This window comes from Polistes fuscatus, unplaced genomic scaffold (genome assembly GCF_010416935.1).
Source record: "Polistes fuscatus isolate 324 unplaced genomic scaffold, CU_Pfus_HIC Scaffold1, whole genome shotgun sequence".
NCBI classification, from domain to species: domain Eukaryota; kingdom Metazoa; phylum Arthropoda; class Insecta; order Hymenoptera; family Vespidae; genus Polistes; species Polistes fuscatus.
The window spans coordinates 17,812,748-17,831,143 of NW_025112997.1; the positions used below are offsets into that span (position 1 = coordinate 17,812,748).

Here is an 18,396-nt window from a genome sequence, read left to right on the forward strand (position 1 = left end):
GATAGCATCTTGTGAACGATGAAATAAGTCAAAAGGGTTTATGGAAAAGTTAGAGGCCAGGCGGTGGGTTTAAGAAGGGTCGAAGGAGTGGAAACGAAGGTCGGCGATGGTAGGTAGGTTTGGGAGGGGTGGATGGGGGGGTGGTGGGCAGAAAAAACAGCAGCACCGCCATATCTATAAGCGTGTTCGTCGCAGCGAAGTACGAAAAGGGATTCGAGTCAGGGTGGTTGTATTGCGCAGGACGCCGGCGCCCCGGCATCATCGCGACTTCCACCTCTTTAGGTATTAGTAGTAGTAGTTTGTAGTAGTGGTGGTGGTGGTGGTGGCGACGATGGTGGTCGGGTAGTTGCATGCGCTTTACATGGTCACACACATCGACACGAATCGTGTCGTCTAGTCGCGTTACTCGAGCATACAACAGCAGTGGCGCATACACGTGAGACTTCTTGGCGGGTAGTCGGTTGAATCTTCGACTGGATAAAGGAGGAAAGGAGGAAGAGTAAAAGGAAGAAGAACAGGAAAAGATAGCTGCTACTTTATCGCATTTTCCCCCAAATTTCTCTCTCTCTCTCTTTCTCACTCGTTTTTTATTTCCCCCCATTTAGCGTGGGGGATTCAAGGAGGAATAGAAGAAAGGCAAAGACTCGAAGGAACAAAAGGAAGAAGAAAGAGGATTGATTGGTGGGGGTCGGGGATAAGGGTGGTGGTTGGGCGGGTGGGTGGATGGAAGGGAAGAAAACATAACGGCAAGTACGGTGGTAGGATTTTCGTTCGGAGTCGTACTCTTGTCAGTCGGCGTTCTCTCTCGCGGCGTTAGCTAGGGAAGAATGCGCATGATCGATCGCACGCGTTCTGATCGGTCGGAGATGTGATACCGGAAGTAGATACGGCGGTCTTAACCTGCATCGCGTGCAGGTGCGGCCGCGAGTGCGTGTTACGAGAAACGTGTAGAGGGTGCGAGTGCGAGCGAGGGTGCGAGGGCGTGAGTACCAAAGCCTTTCGAAACAAGTAAGAAAAGTACGCTGAGAGAGAGAGAGAGAGAGAGAGAGAACGAGAGAACGAGGGTGCGAGCGAGCGTGTGTGTGTGGGTGTGTGTGTGGGCGCGTGAATGTGTATACGCGCGAGCGTGTGTACATGAGAGAGAGAGAGAGAGAGAGTAAAGAGTTCTGCGTAAAGTGTCACTGTTGAAGGGTAGAAAGAAAAAAAAGGGGGTGACAAATGAAAGATAAAGAGATGACAATACGTTCGAGCATTGGTAAAACGTCGTCGCCGGCTCGCTTGGCGACGACGCCGATCTTTTTTTCTCCGTCCTACGTCAAGATGTGGAATTTAAGTATGCACCTGATCTGCGCCATCGTCTTCTGCTTCTTAATCGCTCTCGACCGGCCTGCCTTCGGCCAGCCAGATCCACCTGAATCGATCACCATCGAAAGTGAGTTCATACTTTTTCACCATCCTCTCCTCCCTCTGACTACCTTTTATTTTCTTCTCTTTTATCTCATATTTAATCTTTACCTGATCCCCGATACGTTGAAGTTCATGAGAAAATTGTTCCTTGGATTCAATTTATTTTCTTAAGTTTATTTCAGCTATGTATATTTCGCAATGTTTCGTCATAATTTTAATTAACGTTTTTCATAGAAAAATTGGGAAGAAATGAAAATTTATTATATTTTGTATTTAACATCGCAACTATTCTTTTCTTCTTTTCCTTTTTATTCGTTCTTTTATGTACCGTACGATTTTAAAGATTCACTAGGGTCAACACGAAGTAACTTTTACCCGATGACACGAAACCCATCAGAATCTTTCGAAGATATATAAATATATATGATGGATCGCGATATTATATCCAATTTTTTGATTTACGATCGCTTTGTTTTATCGTGCTGATAGAGATACGATTTTATTGGTTCGTAGAATGAAATAAATGAAATCGTGTAACATTTGTAAGTATGGGTAACAGCACGTAGCAACGGTTAGACTCGGCAGGGTTTTTTTTTCTTTTTTTTTTTTGATTGATTTACGTGCGAAAGCGACGTATGTATGTCCCCACGAAAACGGGGTCGTGCTTTTATTCTTACCTGTAGCAGTTTTATATTTTCGTGCATATAAACAATAATGGAAAAAGAAAGTAGCTTACTATCCTTTGGCATACTGTTTTCTTTTTTCTTCTTCTTTTCGAAGAATAGAAAAATATTAATTTTATTAGATTCACAAACACATATATATTTATATTTAAACGAATGAAATCCTTAGGTAAGAAATTTATTCGTTCGTTTCTCTCTCTCTTTGCAAGTTAAAAATCTTTACGTCCATTATACAATTAAATGTAGTTCGAGTGTACTTCAACAGGGATTACTTTAAATAACGGAAAGAGTCATTCGTTTAAATTTACTTTGATATTGTATTGCTCGTGAAAAGTTTGTCTTCGTTAGTGACGATTTAACTGAACGTCAATTTATATAAGAGAATAAAGATATATCTATTGAATACTTTAAACAATGATGATAGATATCTATTTCGTTTGTACGTGTAATTCTTGAAATACGATATTTTGTCTCCTAGCATTGTACTAGTTTCATATCGACAATGGCTTTATGCCAAATACATGATAAACATAAACCCTTGTAGAGCATACCTCGAGTAGGTGTACATAAGTCGAAACAAGGGTAGCTACCAGGTAGGAAAACCCTATATAATGGTATAACTTTTGTAAAGTGCATAAATGAATTAGTAGTCGATAGTGGCTAGAATGTGTGTCACGAATTTCTCTAAGGAATTGCAATCTGCATTATAAGTTTTTTTTCCTTTTTTTTTTTTTTCAAAAGAGCACTCGTTGTAACTTTATTACATACTTGATATTACTCGGAAATCTCTTTCGGGGCGTACGTGTCAAAGTGTAATTTTCTTCGATTTAAAAATAAAAATACGTTTAACAGAGTTTGCATCATAACTTTATTATTACTCGAAATATTTCTTTGATTTTCGTCGAGAGAAAAAAGATACGCAGGAAAATATTACCCTACTTTTGAGAGGTTTTCTCTTCCTCAAGGTTATTTTTAAAATGAAATTCTAGACTTTTTGTTTTTTTTTTTTTCAAGTGGATTTATTTACCGCGAAGTTTTATATGAAAATAATATTGGAATGCAACTTCGTAAAATGATCGATTCGCTAGATATGTTACTAGAGGTATTTTCCATAAAACAAAAAATACCTAGCGGTATACCTAGCATAGATATTCATCGAAACTTCGTTAACGTAAATAACATCATCTTTCGCGAATCTCGGGTATAATTTAACATTCAAACTTGAAACTTTTCTAATGAATCGCAATTATTGTCGAAACGTTTTAATCCTCTTATTGAGATTCCTTTGAAGTGGATAAACCGAACATCTTACCATCAAAGCAAAACAACCGTTTATTAATCGAAAAAGACGATAGAACGTAAACGAAGCTTTCGAATATGTTAATTGAATTATTTGACGTAATTGTAAAAACGATAGAAAATAAACATTTATTTATTTAAACTATTGTTTATCGTTAAAAAATGAGTCAACGTAATTTTTGTTGTTTGTTTGTACCATTATTTTAACGCTTTTAATAACGAATGGGTATATTTCGATGACTCACTCGAAATATCGCGATACGTGGCCACGAATTTACTTTGAATCCAATTAGATCCGTGTAATTTTCGTAATGTTCGTGCGTGTTAGAATTGCCTTGGCTAGGACCTCGTCGCCAACTTCGTTTCGTGTCTCTACAGTCGTCGAATGATCGATAAAAGAAATATTGTATTATATGAACTCCGTGTGCTATTGTTCGTGCCTGTAAATTTCTTCTACAACGTAAATATGAAATAACCCGTTTGTCGCTAGTGATCAGATAGTTTTATCGATTATTTGTACATACATATTTTTTTCTTTATTTTTTTTTAACCGCTAAAGATCTCCCTTTTATTTTTTTTTTTACCGTACAATCGATCGATTTCGCATCGAACTATGTTTTCCCTTCTTTTTTTTTTTTTTCTCTTCTTTCCCTCTCCCTACTTTTTTCACGAGACTATTAATTTCATTTAATTGACATGTATACGTCGAAAGAAAATATGGAACAACAAACTCCTTGGGATACATTTTTTTTAATTAGCGAAGCATATACGTTTAAAAGGAACAAAAAATTACACGTAACTTTGTCTAGTCCTTTTATCAAACGATACATGATAATAATTAGAACACGCCCTAAGGCAAAATAAATATCATACATTTGCGCATTCATCTTCTTTGTCGAGTAGCTAGCTGGCAGGCTTTTCCATTGTACGTAGAAATAAGTATTACAAGTTACAACGTTTATGTCAAATAATTATTCGAGGATTAATTTTTTTTATTCCATATACGTTTCTGTATTTGTTGTTTTTATAATTAATAATAACGCTTAAAAAACATATTTCGTTGATTATTTAGAAAAATAACATTTGAAAATATATTTGTCAGTAATAATATCCTTTTTTTAATCGACGATGAGTCTTGCTAAAAAAAAAAGTTAAAATAATAATATATATATGTTGTTTATATAAAATGTTGTTTTATAAGGTATATTCTATACAGTTCTTATAAGGATGATGTCTTGGAAATATAACTGCCTTGAGTTTCTGCAAATAAGAGAAACAACATTTACATAACTCTTATTTTATTGTTTTATTAATAACTTCGCAATTTGAACTCTAACCGTCTGCTTAGCAAACTACTAACCGTTTCTATATTTTCTGTCTCGTTATTAACGTTCCCGAATCTTTCTAAGTCTAATACGCCTGCGCGTCTTAACTGTAAAACAGCAGCCAATTTAAATTATTAGTAAAGGTGACGAAATATAAATAGTAATATTTCGTTACATATATATATATATATATATATATATTAATATAAATAATATAAAGAAATATTCTTTAATTAATTTACCGCGTTAGTCAAAATCGTCGGTACATACAACTGACATACAAGTCAGCTGTTGTAAAAGAGAGGGGGAATAGATGAGAGTTGCGAGATCAGTCTTGAGCGTTTACTTGAGCAGTAGGAACGATACGGTTTATAACGAACACTAAATGTCGTCTCTTCTCGATACAGGTAAGAAATATAAATATTAGTCACCTAAGTTTGAAAATAAAAGTTTAAATCTTCTCGTTACAGAAACACAATTTTGTTTTTAACTGTATTCGACCTACACCATAAATAGTCTTATATATATATGTATCGATCGATATTTAAACAAAATATTTCTATATACGTATTCTTGTAGAGACAAGCGCGTGAATAATTTTGCTATAAAAAGAAAAACGATGTTTTTCAAGCTGACAGTATTAATCGTCGATTGCACTCAAGTTCATATTATAAATTTCCAATAATATATTATATGCTAGGGAACAAAAGAAAATTAAACAAATGTGTTTAATAATAACAAAAACGATTAGAATCGTAAAAGAAGGTTATCGTAATTCTCCTCTTATGTCTTATTTTGCTTAACCTTTTATCTTAATATAGTATCCAATAACATTAACAGACTAAGAACTTTGTTCTACTTTTTAAAAAATCGTTGATAAGAATATATTTGTATCGTTTCATTAATCAGTTCTTTCGTATGACTAATTTAGAAAAATAGTCATACGAAAGAATATTGTGTTATACTTTTATTTATTTATTTAACGTACTTTTCATTTTACTTTTCTTTTTTATTTTTCGTTAACGAAATTTACTTTTCGTAAGAAATTTTATCCATCCGTTGTTGTTGTTGTTGCATAGTTTTTCGTTTGGGCAAACAAACAAACAAACGAATATTTTCACTTTACGCCGAATAAATAAGTATGCATTATTTTGTTTCCTTTTGTTCTCGTTATTAGAAAGTAGGGGTTGAATGAACGGTCGATGTGCATTCAACATAATTTTACTGCAGTCCTGCACTGCGGATTCACGTGTGCCTAACTTTTTCTAAAACACTGAAGTGGTTCAAACTCGAAGGAACGTTCCCTCATACTTTTCCTTTCCAAATTTTCCTCTTCGAGCGAAACATAAATTTTCATATTAGTATTCATTTCCAAGTAATGTCTACAACAATCGCTATTATATTAATATTTCACTTAACGAAACAAATAATTATACAATTTAGTGACATGGTTAAGCGTGAATATTAATTAAAGCATATACTCTTGGACGTAATTTAATTTAACGTTTCCGAAGTAATCGATGATACAACATATAGGAAATTCATTAACTGTATACATTTCAAATTATTATTCCTCGTCAAACGAAAATGACATAGTATCGTTTCGAAAATAAAATTTATAATTTAATTACGTTGATTGGTTTATACATATTTCAGATAGAAAAAAAAGAGAAAAAAAAAACTGTCCAGATCAATATTTCAATATCCATTTTTGTCATATTCTTTTTTCCATCATTTTGATATAATCGAGAAGAGAAATAAAAATCTAGTTAAAGTAGAATATTGATATTTAAACGAACAAAAACTAAACGAGAGAAGGATTTTATCTCATCGAAAAGTGCACGACTATCTGTTGCTTGAAAATTCTCAATAGGGCAATGGTTTTAAAGTAGAAATATTCGGTATTAAAGCTTTTTTTCCCTATTCTAACGATTCAAATATTTTATCCTCGTATTACACAAATGAAAACAATACGACGATTGCATTCGCGGATTAATTTTATTTATGTTATTTAGTTCTTTATTCGAATCGTTCGAAAAATATCGTCACGGTTCATCTTGAAAAAGAAAAGAAAAAAAAAGAATACACCCCCACACACACACACACACACACACATGCGCGTACAACCCAGGTCGTTTGCAGTCATACGTATCTACATCGTTGGCAGTATTTTATAACGTGACGTGCGATAGTACTTTGCGAAAAAAAGAGCTCTCTCGAGAAGGAAAATATTTGCACTGTCATCGTCCGTTGGTGATGCTCAATGCATATAGGCCTCGTACAGAGCACCGAGAACTTCATTCAAAAAAAAGAAAGGAACAAAAAAAATATAAAGTACTTTAGTCGGAGTGGTACGTATATATACAGTCGGTACAAATATGTCCCTTGTTCATCGTCAAGAAAAAAAGAAAAAAAAGAAGAAAAAAGAAACTAACGAATTTCAAGATACCCTAAGTATCCAATTGAAATTTCATTTAGGTAATAGAAATTTCAATTCAATTGTATCCTATCGATTTCATCAAAATTTAATTGTAGGATCGTTAAACGAACGCATCGAAGTTGAATTCCGCAAACACACATATGTACACACACACACACACATACATATATATCTGTATATTGGACTCGTATCATTGTCATCGTCGTCGTTCACCTTTAATTAGAATCCATTCGTGTGCAATACCGTTAATCCGTAGAAACTCAAACGAAGCAAATGATTCTCGTATTACAGTTTGTAATCTAAACACTTTTAATACGGATAGAAAAAACTACTTTCCGTTGTTTACATTCGAGAGTAGGGCTATTAAAACGTCGACAATAGCCATTTTCCATTTTTTGTCTCCGCTTACAAATCCGAGAAATGACTTTTCCATGTTTCATTATTTATCGTATATAACTAATCTGGTACTTCGAGTCAAGTATTATATACATTTGTAGATATTATATATGTATATATACATTTAAACAAAGAGATAGTTATATTTATATACCTTTTATATTTTCCATTAAAAAATATCTGTGTCAACGAGGACAGTTCTGTTTCTGGCCATTTTGAGAAAAAGATTTAACGATATGATAAAAAAGAAACCAAACGGATAAAAAGGTTGAAAAAGAGAGAGAGAGAGAGAGAGAGGGAGAGAGATGAAGGTGAAAAAAAAAAAGGGTGGTAGTGTTGTAATCGGGGAACGGTTGCGTGCCGTGAAAACGACGATTTCTTGCGATAGCTCGTAATAGTTGCATGCTATTTTCTAGCAACCAAGCGTACTTTTTATCATTACCGTTATTATGCGTCCTTCTCGTATGCATCAGCGAGGTGACTGGGTGCACCAGTTTCGCGTTCATTCGGATAAATTGTTAAGAAAAATCGATCGATTAATTATCCTAAATAACTTTTATTTCATTCGAAGGAACTACCATGACACAAATGAAAGCTTCAACGCGTTCGCGTTATTTTTTTTTTTTCTTTTTTATTAGTTTAGAAATAATATTTTATCGAAGGGGGAGGGGGGGAGAGAGATGAAAAGAATAAATAAAGTTGTACTCGTCAGCGAACTTCTCGAAAGTTTAATTGCGTTCAAACTGGGATTGTAAATTCATTGAGCCGTTAAATGGCATTCCCACAAAGGCATCCAATGCATAGCACTCTATCGGAACGTGCCAACTCTTAGAAAATGGGCATTCGATGCTCCTTTTCATTTGAATACCTTTGCTCTCCGAGGAGTCATAACTTGCACACCAAACGTCTCTAGCAGAAACGTTATAAGGCCGCAAAGGTCTCTTTAATTTCACGATTCACTCATTTTCCAAATAAATATCTTTACCTTACGAGGAAATAAAATTTTCTAACTATAACGTTTTTCGATATCTATGATACTCCTTAAAAAGAAAAAAGATTATTTTTCAATGAAAAATAACAATTCGCTAGCGAATAATGTATAATATTGAACGACGTTGTTAAACGGGAAGAAGAATAATGAAACGCGCTAATATTAAAGATATTGTCAAAAAAGAAAAAAAATGTCAAGCGTTCAATGAATATTAGCAGGATTAACATCGGGCTTGTTTTTTCGCGTGTTAGTCAACTATAAAGATATCAAACTTCGAATAGATATCTGCCTCGTTATCACGTGATCTACGAATATTTATGTACGACCGTTTAATATTTCCTTCTCATGCTGTACACCCTCTGTCTCTCTCTCTCTCTCTCCCTCTCCCTTTCTCTTGATTGATTTTGACTTGAATTTTATATTATTCGTAATCGTTTCTTTTTTCGTAATAATAAATGTTTCACGCGCAAAATAAATCTAATCAAATCTAATAGTAATCTTCTAATATTATCGAATAAAAATATCTAATTTTAGCAAAAGGATTAAAAACAAATGAGAATATCGATACGATGAATTTTTGTATAAAATTTATGACCGATAAAAAGGAAGAGATAATTTATCGTAAAATAAAAATTGATCGAACGAGGAATCCCACGTGAGTGAATTTACGCATGAAACTTGCAGACAGACAGACAGACAGACAGTCAGTCAGACAGTCAGACTCATTCGTGTTCATTCAAGGTAGTTTCGAAGGTGAGCTTTTCATACACTGCGGCAGGAACAGAAACGACTCGTGCTAGAGAGAGCATTGGCAACATGCCATGAAACCCCCCCCACCAACCACCCACCCACCCCACGAAATGACCCATTTTAACGCCTAGTAGATTGACCCGTGCACGTCGCCATTTTTTACTTCTACTTACGGGATCTCTACCTTCGTGATAACTATCTATAATGTTCTCTCTTTTCTTCTTTCTCTTCTTAATTTCTTTCTTTACTAACAAAAGACTCCGCTAATCAACGGAACAATTTAAAACACAATTCTTACTAATCGTTCCTTTAAACGATTCTTTCCCGCGAAACATTGTATCAATTATTTCGAATTTTTCTCCTGAACTAGAGTATATATAATATTTATTTTATAATTTATAATAAATAAATTTTTTATATAATTTTAATTTTTTTTATTTATTTAAATAATTTATATATATATATATTTATAGGTACCTAATATTTTTCAAAATCAACAATTAAATACTTTAACGCTAGTTTTTATGGATCTATTTCTTAATTAACACATGCAATTGTGTTTTTTTAATTATAATAATAATTCGTATCACGTTACATCGACGCATGAATTACTATATCGTAAAAAATATTTATCAAATGCAAAGTGAACAATCTGTTAATGTTTGATACCTTTTTATAAAACCGATGCTAATCGATTATAAGTTGAAATTAATGACGTAAGCATCCTTATGGAGATTATTTTTTTCACAGATTACTAATTAATTTCACAATAATGCGCGAACTGCGGCTATCGATTTTCCCCGAGACCTTAGTTCCGTGTATACACGAAAGTCGGCCTTACCTGAGTCATGTATGAGAAGACGAGATTCATGTTCGACTACCATTCGAGTACAACTTTTATACAATTCAAGTTAAAATCGTTACAATTAATGGATACTCTCTTGTAACAATTTACCGATCTACACGCAACGATAGTTTATTGACAATTTTCTAAGAATATTTATCCAACTAATTGTTTCGTAAAACATTTTCTCTTCAATCTCGTTCTATTAAATATTGCCTCCTTTAAAGATTGTGACTTTTTTGCTCTTATTTCGAGATGAAAAAATAAAAAGTCAAATAATTGTTAAATCGCGTGACATCTGTAAACGTACTGAAATTGACATTGTTATCCTTGAAAATCTACTAAAATCGATTTTAAGCTTAAAACACAGCAATGTGAAGTAACCGAAGAAAAATATCGAAAGGGAAAATTATTTTTTTGGATCGATCTGAGTTCATTGTTTTGGGGCCAAGCGTTTTTCTTTATTTCCAAAGAGTAAGAGAAGATTCCAGGTTGGTGGTTAAAAATGAGAGTCAAGTGAGGTTTGAGCTTAAGTCTTCTCTTCGGTAAAAAAAGATTCCAGAAGTAGGACATCGTGAAACTGAAAGCCGAGCAGATTGTAAATAAAGTCGTAGGTCGATAGTTTCGTTGACTAAGGTTGGCCCTTCTTCGAGGAAATCTTAGTGCTTAGCGGACCTTTCGTTTATTTATCTATTCATCTGAACGATAGACGGATAATTTGAACGTTCGACGAAACACCCATCATCGCTGAACATAGTTGCAACACGAGGATATTTATAATAAGTTATTTTTAAATGAGCCAGCGTTGAAAGACGACCGATTATCGAGCACCACCAATCTATGAAAAATGCAATATCCCCATATGGATTAAAATAGTTATTCTAAGATAGAAATAAAATAGAAATATTTCCATTTAAAAATTCTCTCTCTTTTAATAAAATCAAAATTAGAGAGAATCGGTCGCATTAATTTACATGGAAACAATTCGACAATTTTCTATAGCTAATGCAACATTGTTATTCATCATTATCAAATTCTCTAGGACTCTGTTTAATAGTTTACTGATCGTGAAATGAGAAAGCAAGCAAATGTCTGTCGGAATGACAAGAAAGAAAGACCATTTCCATTTGGAATCGAGCGAATGCCTATTATGCAGCGACAATGCGACAATCAAGCAGGGATCATTTTGCCTTGCAAAGGGATTGCTTTCTTAGTTCCGTTAATCTCAACGTTACTGCTTTCATTATCGTTATATCAGCTGACTCTGTAATCCTTCTTAACTAGAATCCTATCTATTTAATTGTATTTCAATTGAAACCCTACGAAAAATATATATTATACTAACATTTATATTCTATTTCCATTTAGATAACTTCGATCGAGGAAACAAGAAATTTAGCGACAGTTGCGTGTCAGATCGCGATTGCGGCTTCAACGGATCTTACTGTGAACCGAAGAAGAACATATGCACTTGTAGAGAAGAATTTAAAGTCACTAATCATATTGACAAATGTGGAAACCGTAAGTTAGTATATATTTAAACGTGTCAGTAGAGACAAATTCTTATTTTTTTTTTTTTTTTTGATAATTGTTTTCATTTGATTACGTTTAATACGAATTTGCGAATAATTGACAAGGAGATTGAACATTTTGTTTCGATTGAATTTCGATTGTTCGATCTATTTATTGTATATTTTTGAATTACAACACGTGTGCGCATCCAATATCTCGAAAATAGCGAAAGAAATATATTTCCGTATCAGTAAGCACAACACATTAACGATTGCTTAGCCCAATCTGACAATGAGTGCCAGTAGGGCACCTGAAATATTGGATGATAATTGACTGTTGTATCATGAGGATCTAGAGACAATGGTACCCTTTTGTTTGTTCGTCGTACACGAGTACCTTATAAAGGAGAAGGGAGAGTACATAGCATATAGAAACGTCAGTGACCTCGATAATGCACGTCGCTTCATTCGCTTGTCGATTTCACTTCCGAATGAAGAAGGAAATTTGTATTTCAAACGATAGAAACATTTCTATTGACTTTATCGAAACGTACCCCAAATATTTTTTCTCAAGTAATAAATGTATAATATAATCGTATATATGTTTGAAAAATATGTAGGATTCATTTCAATAATGGACACAAATAATACTAAAATTATTGAATAATTTTATATTAACTATGTTTGTATACAAATACGGTTAATTATATATTCATTTATGTATATGTAATATACATATTCAGATATTGAAATATTAACAAAATAACCACTTTAGCGGACAACCTGTAAGTTTGTGTCGAATCAAATGTTTTCTAATTAAAACTTTATTAATGAGGAGAGAGAAAAAAGTTAATAGAAGAATAAATTATTATGGTAATTTTTTTTCTCGACGCTCGTTTACCGTAAGAATAGAGATGACCTTTTTCATGTATAATGGAAACCATTCTTCGTTGATCGTAGAAAAAAAGGAAAAAGAAAATCTGACGAAATTATTTTCAGCTGTGAACGTTAACGAGAGTTGCTTCTTTCACGAACAATGCGAGGCCCGAGTGAGCCAAACAGAATGCAGGGACAATCGATGCATTTGCATCTTCGAGAAGATTCCTGTGACGCAGCCCGACGGTGTCATAGTTTGCATTGGTAAGGGTGAAAACGATGAAGGATCTTCGAAATAAGAAAAATAATACTTTCGAAGAGAATTCTGACACGTGTTGATTTAATTATTTACCCGATGCCGAATGCTATTCGTGGAATGTCTTTAATAAAGTACGTCAAGTGAATTTTTTCACGTTTTTAGCCGAGAACAAAGAACAACCCAGTTTGCAATACGTGGACCCAGCGATGATCGGAGTTCTCGTTGGCATGGCACTGATGTTCGTCATTATATGCGTCGTTCTTAGACTTTTCAGCAAGTAAGTTTAAAGTGTGACGAAACTTTAGCGAAACTTTACTCGATGATATTGTCCTACTTGGATCGTTTCAGAGCACGTTGGCGAGAAAATCGAACGATTTTCAACACTCCCAACGCACGATTGATGAACGTCTCCTTGCTAAGGGATAACAAACTTCTGCATACCCAGGAACGTCGTGGTTCTAGGGCAAGTGTACGCGTACCATCGAGGCAACCATCGATGGTTTCTTTGCGTGCACACTCGCCAAATGCCTCGCAAGGTGCGAAACACACTCAGCACTCTCAACACAGAGTGAGCCGTACGGGTTTTTATTCATTCACTTACTAAGCAAGCAACTTGTTATTCAAGCCCCGTTTTCTAATAGAACAGACGACTCTTCTATCTTCCTAATTATACATACATATATAATATATATATATATATACGCGTATACGTTGTGTGACCTTTCGAAACGACCACGATAGGAATAGATTTTCATTTTTCGACGTAAAAACTCTCCTGAATTTATTTTACTAAAATATAATAGCCTATTATTTTCAAATCCTAGCCTTACATTTGGCGATATATTTTACTGGAGTAAAACGGGGAACAGGGAAGAGAAAGAAGAGAAGGGATCAATACATTTTTTTCCTCTTATCTAGTCTATCTACGTTCTCTTTGTCCCAATTCCTCTTTTGTATATCTTTTTCAAAATAACAAAATGTAATCCCTTTGCCGAGAAAATATTTGCTAAAGATTCGCGATTAACGGATACGTTTTTAAGATTACTTTGTAAACTATGGGAGAGAAATGTCATTTTCTTAATTAGTTATAACACATACGCGTTGGTTGGTACTCTTTTTGATTAATGTTCCTGAAAGAGCTTTTTTTTGTTTGTTTTAAAACAAACGCAACGATATAAAATGAAGATAAAAAACAAAATGAACGAATAAAATATCATATCGAAATTTCTTTTTCCGTCGGAAACGTCGAACGTATCGATTTTGATTGGTCACCTCGTATCTATAGATAAAAATCTGAAACTACACACACATACTTTTACACACAATAATATATACATATATATATATATATGAACATATATAGTACATAACATACGTAGGGAAAATATCTGATTATCTATCTATATTACCTGTTTTGCCTGTCTCGATGTAGAAGAGTTCTTCTTGCCACGAATCTTTCAAAGAGTGTCTTCTTCTCGCGTTTACAATCGCATGTACAAAATCGCCTGCAAAAGAAATGAAAAGCTGTTTGCTAAGTAAAGATCTGTCTCATCGAGTTTTTTTCTGAAATAATTTGAAGATGTATCTTGATTATTTGTTGTCAACCAGCAGAAATGTGACTTACTTCTCTATGCTATAAAACAGCTATTATTATTTTTCTTTTTTCTCTTCTTTCTCATCCAAGAACAAATATTTCTCTCTCATTCGCGAATCTTTCGTAAAATATGTTTATCTTTAGAAAAAAAAAAGAAAAAAAAGAATTACATACATATATATATATTTAATCGAAAACTTTGCCAAGATTTTATCAAGAAAAACTATTTGAGAGGATCCCGTCTACTTTCGTATCGGATTCCATCTTGGATTATAACACCGGATGTAAGATTACGATACGTGAAATTAACGTAAAATATTGTTGAGATAATATTGGATATGCATTGATTCAAATCGTAGACATGTATTATACATATGTATACATGAACGTATGTATATATCTTTAGTGTTGTTCTAGAAAAAAAGCTATTTCGTTTGATCTAGCGATTTCAATTTGTCGATTAGAGTTGCTTGCTACAGTAAAACCAACGAATATGTTTGCATCTATTCTTTAAATCATCCAAAAATTATATCAATTTTTCTTTTCTTTTCCTATCATCTTTTATACGATCATCATCTTTAAAGCTAAATTTTGTACAAATCATTTTTAGAGGAAATAAGAAGAAGCTTAATTCAAGCAGCCTCTTCTTTTTCTCTCTGCTTTTTAGAAATAGAATAGTAATTAGTATAAGATGTTAGACATTTTGAATCGACGATATTGCAATAGTTAAACAATGCATGAGAGTTCGGTTCGGGTTAATTAAAAACAAATTATTGTTTAATAGCAGTTAACAGTAGACGCTATTAGTAAACTTTTCGTCAATTTTAATTGACATATTATTTTTCATTATTATTATTATTATTATTATTCAATTGTTCTATTGTAGTAAATAGTTATTGTATATTTTATATTCGAATATCATAGAATTATCGGGACTTATCATAGCAACGTGATGTGATTCGTTTCAATAATTTTATTATCGACATTAGTTTAGAGTGTTAACGCGTTAAACGTAAATCAAGTGTTCTCTTTCTCGATTACACCACGTCCACTAAAATGCAGATAGTAAAATTTATTCGAACGAGCTTTCCCTTACGTTCTCTCCCATGAGATTGTGATATTTCATATTTACGAGAAATAATAAATAGAAGAAGGTCGTCGTTAAGTTTAGTAAAAGGGGAACCGTGGAAGACTCTCTTCGTTCGAATACTTTTGACGAATATTAAATCTCACGGGATGTATCGAAGATGCGATATGATGTAAAAATGTTGCTACGTATAACAAAAGTACAAAATTTGCTAAACGATGTTTCAATAATTCAACTATTTGTTTGTCTTCCAATCAAAAATCGTTTCTCTTCGAAACAATCCGTGATGTTAAGATACATGCATGTGTTATATATATATTAGAAAACAAAAAAACAAAAACAAAAAAAATATTATTAAAAACAAAAGAGCAAGTAAGTAACGTGAGCGCACTGACTAATAAATCTCTCCCGCGCAGGTATTCGTGCTTAAAAGCTATTCTCTGGCATTTCGTGCTGTCGCAACAAAGCACGTGATACTTTAGCAAGAAAAAAATCTCTGTTCGCCAGGGTCACGTACAGGATCGCGACGTGGCAGCCGTGGTAGCAGTGGCAACGCATCGGCAGTGTCAACCAAATCAAACAACAAATCACCACCGAGTAATCCTCAAAACAACGTGACGGATCCGGTCTTGGAAAACGTCACCGTTGAGATTCTCGAACCCAAAGCGTAGATTGGATCGATCGTCCTAAAGACCCCTCCCCCGCCCCCCTCCAGTTTCTATCGTTTCATCGATCGGATTTTTACATAGATTTTCATAAGCGACAAATAATTCTTCTATTTTTTTCTCCCTCGCTCTCTTTTTCTCTCTCTCTCTCTCTCTCGCTCTCTCTCTCTCTCTGTTTCTCTCATCGCGATTATATAAGTAAAATCGATTTTCTTACCACTTCTATTCTGTCGCGAATAAAATAATCTGAATTTGATCGTTGAAACGATTTGTCTCGGGGGTGGGGGAATTGAAGGGGGAGGGAGGGGATATGGGGTAATGCCACGTCGCTAAACTTACAATCATGGCAATCATTTCTTCTTCGAATATGGGAAAAATCAATAAAAATCAAGCAAAAAAAAAAAATAATGTGAGAATTTAATTATCAAAATTTGTATCCTCGTTCAAAACGCGTATTTTCAAAAAAAAATGTCAACCAACGAAAAATGACGATACGTTTTCGCACTTATCCGCTCGATGGAAGATTATATAGAGATTATCCGAAGAATTCGAACGTGTGTCTCCTTTATCTTTTGCATTTTATACTTTTTAATAAAAAAAAAAAATCATTATATAAATGTCAAGTTAAATTTACGTACAAGAAAAGGGGGATTGTTATTTGTACGTATATGAAAGAATTGAAATATCGTAGTAGAAAAAAAAAGAAGAAGAAAAATAACAACAACAACAACAACAACAACTAAATAAAGAGGAGGGTAAAATAAAATCCGTGTATCGTTTTGTCGAGAGAAAAAGAAATGGATTTTATTTGAACTTTGTTTTAAAAGAAAAAAAAGAAAAAAAAAGGAAAACAAAACAAAACAAAACAAAAGACAAAAAATAAGAAAGAAAAGACTGTTGAACGATTCGTCGGACGATCTCTGTGTTCTATCGTACTTCATTCGATATTCGTACACCTTAATTTTCGCGTCTATATCCTAAAAGAAAAAGACAAATTTTACTCGTGAAATCTCCATCCAGTGTGTGTATGCGTATTATTAACGAATGAAAAAAAAAAAGATGAAAAAAAAAAGGATAAAATTATGACAACTAGGCGTGATTATGGTCGGAGATAATTTTGTTCGTCTTGTCGAACAAAAAAGATAGAAGGAACGATTTAAATATCGTTCTCGAGAATAGACGAAGAAAGAGTGTGAATAATAATAATTAAAAAAAAAAAAAAAGAAGTAATAAAAAGAAACAAAAAGAATAAAAACCAAGAAAGATATCGAATAAAATATATAATATTTTACATCGAACAAAAATAATTCCAATGTCACAACTCGACTGGTGTCGCGAAGCCAATATGAAAGGGACCAGACGAAAGTGTTTGATTCAAGATTTTGGAAGAATAAATATCGAAATAATTCAAAGCATCATCGCGTCGTAAAAGCACTGCAATTAGCACACAACGTATGATCCCGATACTGTTAATCTTCTGTCCACACGATTTAATCGTATTGAAATGTGCGAATATTCGAATGATGTTATAAGAAATAAAGAAAAAGGAAAAAAAAAAAAAGAAAAATTAAAATAACATAAAGAGGGAGGACTTAACTATAGAAGAACTAACAAAACTATTCTTGTAGTGTTATGACCGAACTATAAGTACGAATAAGATGATTCGATCATATACTTTCGAGTAAAATCAATTTAAATCGCGACTATGTATTATCTAATAATCTCGAATATTCGTTTCATTCTGATACCGAATGCCCTAATTCAAATCGTACGATACAGTAAGAGTAGAACGTAAATAATCTACATATAAAATTTCAATTTAGATTTAAACATAAATACGTAAACGAATAGGCTTCTATATTTCGAGGCGACGATTTTCTATTTTCCAAATGGAAATCATCTTGATAGTATTACTTTTAAAAAATGATAAACGCAGCCGACCATACAGCCGCCAATAATTTCATAAGTTTCATGTAAAAAAAAAAAAAAAAAAAGAAAAAACAAAGAAAAAAAAAGAAAGACAAAAAGGGTCAAGAAGATGAAAAATACGCGTACGTATATGTAAGTAAATAGATATGTATCGAGATCGTTGTAATCGAATGTAATGAAACGTCATCGAATGAGATTTTAATAAGAAAATGATACGCGGGTAAATTCGAATGATCGCCTCGAAACACTTTGCTATAGGTAGAACGACCAATGGTATATATCATAACTTTATATATATATATACATATACATATATAATATATATATATAATATAATATA

The 18,396-nt window shown here is 33.3% G+C and overlaps 1 protein-coding gene across 5 annotated transcripts; it reads left to right on the forward strand.

Moving 5' to 3' along the window:
• Nucleotides 1-290: 290 nt before the first annotated feature.
• On the forward strand, nt 291-17,688 carry LOC122519847. Of its 5 annotated transcripts, none has more exons than XM_043639600.1 (6): nt 291-1,432; nt 11,504-11,656; nt 12,646-12,786; nt 12,944-13,058; nt 13,130-13,356; nt 15,970-17,688. In XM_043639600.1, the coding sequence occupies exons 1-6, from the start codon at nt 1,219-1,221 to the stop codon at nt 16,131-16,133; spliced, it is 1,014 nt and encodes a 337-aa protein (XP_043495535.1). In that variant the 5' UTR covers nt 291-1,218; the 3' UTR covers nt 16,134-17,688. The 5 variants fall into 5 exon arrangements, with proteins under 5 accessions (XP_043495535.1, XP_043495543.1, XP_043495549.1 ...); XM_043639608.1 differs by having other exon boundaries at nt 13,130-13,317; XM_043639614.1 differs by having other exon boundaries at nt 15,879-16,056.
• Nucleotides 17,689-18,396: the final 708 nt, after the last annotated feature.

What these genes read in the sequence shown, in the direction of transcription:
- LOC122519847 (XM_043639600.1), top strand. Translation starts at nt 1,219, where the DNA reads ATGAAAGATAAAGAGATGACAATACGTTCGAGCATTGGTAAAACGTCG. An exon ending in TATTGACAAATGTGGAAACC is followed by an intron (nt 11,657 to 12,645) that starts GTAAGTTAGTAT and finishes AATTATTTTCAG; the next exon opens with CTGTGAACGTTAACGAGAGT. An exon ending in CTCTCAACACAGAGTGAGCC is followed by an intron (nt 13,357 to 15,969) that starts GTACGGGTTTTT and finishes TCTGTTCGCCAG; the next exon opens with GGTCACGTACAGGATCGCGA.